General features: G+C 37.0%; 1 protein-coding gene across 1 annotated transcript; it reads left to right on the forward strand.

The window, feature by feature from the left end:
* Positions 1 to 6,550: 6,550 nt before the first annotated feature.
* LOC138175566 (large ribosomal subunit protein eL43-like) lies at positions 6,551 to 6,865 on the forward strand. Its single transcript, XM_069106039.1, has one exon. It carries the CDS (start codon positions 6,585 to 6,587, stop codon positions 6,861 to 6,863), a length of 279 nt encoding a protein of 92 aa, XP_068962140.1. The 5' UTR covers positions 6,551 to 6,584; the 3' UTR covers positions 6,864 to 6,865.
* The last annotated feature ends 893 nt before the right edge of the window (positions 6,866 to 7,758 follow it).

The raw sequence follows: 7,758 nt of genomic DNA on the forward strand, positions 1-7,758 counted from the left end.
TAGCGTATCCTGAGGGGCACGTGGAATGCTTCTTTTCTCTGCCATTGACTTGAGCCCTCATGAGCCCCCCACCAGATGTTAGGGGAGGACCATTGACTAGCACTTGAGCTACATTTAACCATAACATCAGCTAGCTTTTACAAAAGGATATTTACTTCAAAGATAAAACAATAACAACTGTACAAGCATTTTCCCCAGTACCTCTGGGGTGTGTTCTCATCTACACCACATTGTTACCTGTGAGCTAGACTCTCGATTTAGCTTAGTTTCTACATAGCATTGATCCCACCAAGTTCATGTCCATAGACTGCATCATGGCTGAATGAGTCCTCGCTTTGGTATTCACTGATATAGATCCAGAAGATCACTCCTTGCCCCTCAGAACATTAATGCTGGGCTGGCTATGATCCTTCAAGCCTGGATTTCAGCTCCTGGTTTCCTGTGGCTTCCTTTTTGAAATACTCTACACCTAAAATAGGAAAGAATGAACAAAACTCAAGAGAATTAATTACCAAGTATTTGATGCATATTTGTTATCTTAAATGGAATTTAACAAATAGAAAGAGAAACTCTATTTAAGGTAATAGAATAGTACATATCTAGGGATTAACCTACCAAGACACATAAAGGACTCCTATAAATATAACTAAAAAGCAATATTTATAAAAAACAAATAACTTTAATTGGAGAGGTAGCAGATATTCTTGAATGTTCCATAACAATATAGTAAAAATAAGTATACAGTGTACTGCAAAAGATGTTCCACATATTTAGTGCTATACCAATCAAATTACCAAAGGGATGCTTTATAAAATTAGACAAAATAAAAACAAAATTCATGTGATACTATAAATGTCAAGAAGAATATCAAGTGATGTATTTTTTTTTTAAAGAGGGAACTTGGTGGGGCAGCTAGGTGGTGCAGTGAATAGAGCACCGGCCCTGGAGTCAGGAGCACCTGAGTTCAAATCCAGCCTCAGACACTTAACACAAAACTAGCCGTGTGACCTTAGGCAAGTCACTTAACCCCAACTGGCCTACCTTCCCCCCTCCAAAAAGCAAAAAAAAAAAAAAGAGGGAACTTGGTTATACCAGACTTCAAACTATTATATAAAGCAGAAATTATTCAAATTATTTGGTCCTGGATAAAAAAAAAATCAGGAAGCAAAATCTATGGAAAAACTAGATAAGACCTTTAGAAACAAATGTACAAAAGAGCACAGCATTTGACTACCCTAAGTAACAACATACAGGAGAAGGTACTCTTTATTTGACAAGAACCAAGAAGAATGTAAAATAGTTTGGTGAAAATAGGCTTAGATCAACCTTGTACCACAATAAATTTCTTTCTTTTTTTTTTTTTAAGCAATTGGGGTTAAGTAACTTGCTCAAGGTTACACGGCCAGGTGTTTGTGGGTGGGTGCTAAGTGTCTGAGCCCGGATTCGATCCCAGGTCATCCCGACTCTGGGGCCAGTGCTCTTACTGGCTGTGCTACCTGGCCGCCCCCACAATAAATTTCTAATGAGCAAACAAACAATTAAAAAGTATCTATAAAAATGGAAGAAAGTTGAATTAACATTTTTCATAAAATTCAAAAGTGGGATAGAAGAAATTATGAAAGACAAAATAGATATTCCCATTTATATGTGTAGACTCTGCCCCTATTTACTTCCCTGTTTACATCCTTGAATTATTTTCTTCTGAACTTGGATAAATCATCCAGGAAAGGAGAAGTTGGCAGAGTTATTTTTAACAGTCCTGTCATAAAACAAAATCTGAAGGCTTGGTGAGCTCTTGTCCGCAATGAGACAGAAGCCATATAGAGGGATGAGGGGATAGTATTAAGTATTGCATGCACTTTTCACTTCTTTCCTTCCTTCCTCTGGTCTTGCAGCTTAGACTTCCAGGAGAGAAGAGAGAGAAGAATGGGCTGGAAGGCAGCAGAGATCACAGACACTGTGGCCAGTGCTATCAGAAACCATACTTCCATGAGGAGTTTTCAATCCTGAGCAAAAACTATGACCAGGAATCATGAAGAGGAAAGAGAGCCAGAACTGCTGAGACTGCCAGCTATTATAAACCTTATTTGGCTGGAGTAGTCAGGCTGACTCAGGCAGTGAGTCTCAAAGCTATGGTCAACTGTGCCCAAAAGCAACTGGCAACCAGCCTAACTCCATTGTGCCTGTAGACTAGTGAGCTAGGGGAAACATCATCTTCCTTGCTTTTGCCTTTTAGTTCTTTGTTCTGAGATAGGGGCAACTATGCATCCCTCTTTTCCTTTTCCATCATTGTTGGCTTTTATGTAGTCAGGATTCCCCATGTTTGAATTCAAAGATCATAGGGATTCAAGAGGAGGGGTAGAAGATAATTGGGAGAGAAATTCTTATTTCCTTTTAACTTCATTCTGTGTACAATAAAGTATGCGATCATAACATACTTCATTTCTGGATTTATGAATGCAAGGGGAAATGAATTGAGAGAGTGAGAACCATTATGAGCGAAAGGCTCTGAGCTAACTATGGTTGAACAAATTTCACATTTAAAAATTTTAAGCAATGTCCCATTAAATGAACTAACTTAAATTTGGACCTGGTCAAGGAGGTATTTTATTTTATTTTTTAAATCTTCTTTCTTCCTTCCTTTCTTCCTTTCTTTCTTTCTGGAGGGGGGAAGGCAAGGCAGTTGGGGTTAAGCAACTTGTCTAAGGTCATATGGCTAGTTTTTGTGTCAAGTGTCTGAGGTTGGATTTGAACTCAGGTCCTCCTGACTCCAGGGCCCATGCTCTATTCACTGCACCACCTAGCTGCCTCTCAAGGAGGTATTTTAAAGTGAGGTTCAGACTAGGTGCTGACAAGCTGAGCTCTTCATGGCTAGTGGGGACAATGCAGACCCTTAGGATGGGTATGCATGCAGACATATGAGAGTACCTAACAAGGATGGGCAGTAGGTCAACAAACATTTATTAAGGGTTTACTATGTGGGAGACATGGTGCCGAGCATGGGAAAGACAAAGAAAGGCAAAAACATTCTCTGCCCTCAAGGACATTCAAGTAGATGAGTGCCAGAGAGGGAATCAGATAAAGAACTCAGTAATTTACACAAAGGCAGAACTTAAACCACATAACCAAGCTGGTGTCTTCATTAAAAAGTTTTTTTACAATTGTACATCGATGCAGCTAGAATTAGAAAAATATTTAAAAATTGGGAAATGTTCTTGCATTAAATAATTCTGAAAAAAGTCAAAATCCAAAATCTATAGGGAATCGATGCAAATATATGATTAAGAGCTCTTTCTCAACAAAGAAGTGCTTTAAAAATGTAGGAACATTTTCAAAATAAAAAATACAAATGATCAATAACCATCAAAATAATGTTTTAAATTACTAATAATTTTTTTAAAAGGCAAATTAAAACAACACCGAAGCTTTACCTCATACCCATAAGGGTAGCAAAGATGCTTTTTTTGAAAAGTGGTAAAATTCATTACTGGAGGAGCTATGGTAAAATAGTCATGTAATTCATGACTGGTAACTGACAGAAAAAAAAAAAGCTCCATATGCGCAAAAAAAAAATGTTCATAGCAGCATGATTTTTTTTAGCAGCATTATTTTTGACAATGAAAAGCTAGAAATAAAACTTGTGCCTAGTGAATAGGGAATGGCTAAATAAATTGTTGTAATAGAAGATCACTGTGCCATAAGGAGTGACAAATGTGAATTATTCAGATAAACACAGAAAGTGTGAATTGATGCAGAGTGAAAAAAGCAGACCCAAAAGAACAACATACACAGTGACTACAACAATGTAGATAAAGTCAGTGTGGAGAGAAAATTAAACTCTGGTCAATTAAAATGTTCATTCATAGTGCCATACTTTCAAAATGAAAGAATAAAAAAAAAATAATGGTTTGAAAAACAATAACTAGCTTTATGAATTATTTTAATAGCTAAAACAAATACAGAAAGCTAAGATCGATTTCACTCTTATGAATATCAATAAGAACAAAATATGAGGAAAATCATATTTAATATTCTTACTAAAAGTGAATGGCCTGGGTTTTCCTCCTTTAAAAGAAAAAAGATTTACAGAATTTATTTTACCAATATGCTACCTACAGGAAACATATTAGTGAAAAAAGATATAGCTACATTAAAATTAATAGCTTGGTTTAAAATGTATTATATAATTGAAAAAAATGTTCTAAGTAAGATTGGAAGTAATGGCATTTGATAAAATATTAAACTAGAAAATACTAAAATAGGGGGCGAGTAAGTGGTGCAGTGAATAGAGCACCAGCCCTGGAGTCAGGAGGACCTGAGTTCAAATCCATCCTCAGATACTTAACACTTACTAGCTGTGTGACCTTGGACAAGTCACTTAACCCCAACTGCCCTGCCTTCCCCCCTCTAAAAAGAAAAAAAATGCTAAAAAAGGTCAACAAGAAAATCTTAATATTGAATTTCTCAGATAAGGATTTGGTATCCAAGATAATTGGATATGTGTGTGTATACAGAGACATATGTATGTATATATGTGTACATATATACATACACACAGACATGTGTATATATGTATACATATATGCATATATAAAAGATATATACACATACCTAGATATATATGTGTGTATATGCACACACACACATATATATATGATTGCTATTCCCCAATAGGTAAAGTATGCAAAAGATAATGAAGTTATCAAAAGAACAGCAACTTATTAATAATCATATGAAAGAATGCTCACTAATTATCAGAAAAAGCAAGGATAAACATCCCTTTTTCACCTCACACCCAGCAGACCAACAAAGATGCCAAAAGATAGGATTAATCAGGTGTTGGAGGGATTATGGGAAGATGAGGTCACTAGTGGATAGTTAGTGGATCTGTGAATTAGTAAATCATTCTGTAAATCAATTTGAATTTGTACATATAAAGTAACCAAGATATCCATACCCACTGATCCCAGAGATTCCACTATTAGTCATTAATAAAAAGAAAGTCCTTATATACATCAAAATATTTATTGCAGCACTTTCTGTGGTAGAAAAGAACTAGAAACAAAAGTAGATGCCCATCAATCAGGAAATGGGTAAATAAATTGTGGTACACGAATGCAATGGAATGTTATTGTGCTAGGAAAAGTGACAAACATGATGAATAAGAAAAAGCATGGAAAGATTTACACGAACTGATGAAGTGGAGTAAATGGAACTAAGAAAACAATATAAAACTAAAGCAAGGTAAATAAAATGAACAGCAATCCCATGCCAATAAAAAATGAATGCTGCCAAGTTAGAAAGAACAAAGCACAAAGAAAACATCTCCAGCCACTCCTGTGCAGAGGTGGGAGGTTCTCAGGTGTGGAACATTGCATTTATTTTCAGATTTTTTTCAATGAATTGGTTGGTTTTACTTATTTTTTTCTCTTTTTCCTCTGCTTTTTTTTTTCTTTAAAAATATTCTTTGTTATATGGGAGCTTTCTGGGAAGTGGGAAGGAGAGGAATACTAGAAGAAATATAGATGATGTAAAAGCAAAAGATATCCATAAAAACTTATTTTTCAAAAAAAGCACTGGCAAGGATATTAATTCATGGTAAAAAAAGGAAGATGAGTTAAATATGTAACAATTCTTAATGCACCTGTCCTGGGATAGGCCTGACTCAGGCCTATGGCAGGGGGAGGGGGAATGGAACATTTGCAGCTCCTTCAATATTTGACAAAAGGATATTTAACTAACCTTAGCAGAAGATGGCTAGTCATCGAGGATACTCACTAAAGTCATGTCAAGTTGATTCAACTGAGCAAAACTGCCTAACCTGCATTAGTCATCTTGATCTACCAGACAAACCTCCAAGAGCCAGGGTGCCACACCCCACCATTAGCAACCCTGTCGCTCAGGACCTGGTGGCTTCCCTGTACTCAGACAACAAAGCAGCCAAGTCAGCCGTCTGCCTGCAGTCCCCTGAGCCATCCTACTCTCAAGGAATGTCTCAATATATTTTAAGGGAAAAAATTAACCCAACCTGCATGGGGGAACAGTTAAGGGTGTGCTCCTACTAAAGCACCAAATATTAATACAATTTAATAATATAGTTTAAAACACTAAGTTAATGATTTAACAATACAATTTAAATTCATTTTAAAAAGATGAATAGTAATTACAAGAATAGATTGAAAAAATTGGGAAAAAATATGAATTGCCAAAAATTGTTGTTGTTCATCCTTAGTTTTTGCAGAGGACTAATGATATCATGGGGCGATGTCTTGACTTGCTTGTGAACTGGGTCTAAGAAAGGCAAAATTGCACAAAGTCTCAGCCTTACTCTTTCTTCCAGAGTCATTGAAGTCCAGTGGCAAAACGGAAGTCAAGATGACTGGTAATGGATGGCCTGGGGTGCAGTGGATGACCTTGGTGTCTTCATCGTGGATTGTCCTCAGTAGAGGACTTTAACCCTCCGTTTAAAAAAATGACAAATCAAAGAAAAAGATATAAAATAAATAAATTCCAGGTCTAAATGACTTAATAAGTTAGAAATTACACATATGGCCTCTCCAAGCTCCAGCCCCAGAGCCGATAACATGGCTAAACATACCAAGAAGGTCGGAATTGTTGGTAAATATGGAACACGTTATGGTGCATCCTTCAGGAAAATGGTGAAGAAAATTGAAATTAGCCAGCATGCCAAGTATACCTGCTCTTTCTGTGGCAAGACCAAAATGAAGAGATGGGCTGTGGGTATCTGGCACTGTGGATCCTGTATGAAAACAGTAGCTGGTGGTGCATGGACCTACAATACCACCTCTGCAGTCACAGTCAAATCTGCCATCAGAAGACTGAAGGAATTGAAAGACCAGTAAAATCTTATCAAATATCTCTAGCCCACAGTCCAACAATAAATGGGTTAATTTATTGAATAATAAAACAAAAGAAATTACACATATGAAGAAAACCAAATGGAAAACAGACAATATTCACTCTTTTCTTTTGATCATACACAAGATCAAAGGGAAGTCCTACCTAAATTCAAAAAGGAAGAAATTACACATTCAATACTCTATATGCAACTAATTCAAGAGATAGCTTTTTGGGCAATTCCCTGAGTTCCAAAGTGGCCACAGGAAATAAACCTTTCCTGAAACTCCATATACTCTGATGAAGCTGACAGACACTCAGGCCACTCCCTGACAAAGCCCAGAACCTGCATTCAGACCCTGAGCTTTTATACTGTGTGTTCAACAGCTTATGCCTTGATTAGGACAGATGTCCCATTAATGTAGTTAGGAACCAGCTTATGGTACATAAGTACCTATACATGCAACCTCACAGAGACAGTGAAAACCACCTCTCAAATGTTTAATCGCATCCTTGCTCACACACATTAGCTATGCTACAGCAATTCAGAAACTCAAGTCTCTGGGGGAAAAAAAATTCTGTGGGAAAGTTAAATGAGGTCCAAAGGGATTAAAATTGATGACTATACAGATCTGGCTATACAGTTTAGTTTTGTTATATTCAGTTGTATAAAGTACAATTCAGGGTATATACTCCACCCTGTTCTCATAAAGTCAGAAGGGTCTCAAGTGGGGCAGCTAGGTGGTACTGGTGGTACTAACCCATCTGGGTACTAGAGCACTATCCCTGGAGTCAGGAGGACCCGAGTTCAAATCAGGCCTCAGACACTTGACACACAAGTACTAGCTGTGTGACCTTGGGCAAGTCACTTAACCCCAATTGCTTTGTCTTCCCCCCCCC

Source organism: Petaurus breviceps, unplaced genomic scaffold, assembly GCF_028583685.1.
Source record: "Petaurus breviceps papuanus isolate PSGF00001 unplaced genomic scaffold, PetGlider_PUasm1.0 78, whole genome shotgun sequence".
NCBI lineage: Eukaryota > Metazoa > Chordata > Mammalia > Diprotodontia > Petauridae > Petaurus > Petaurus breviceps.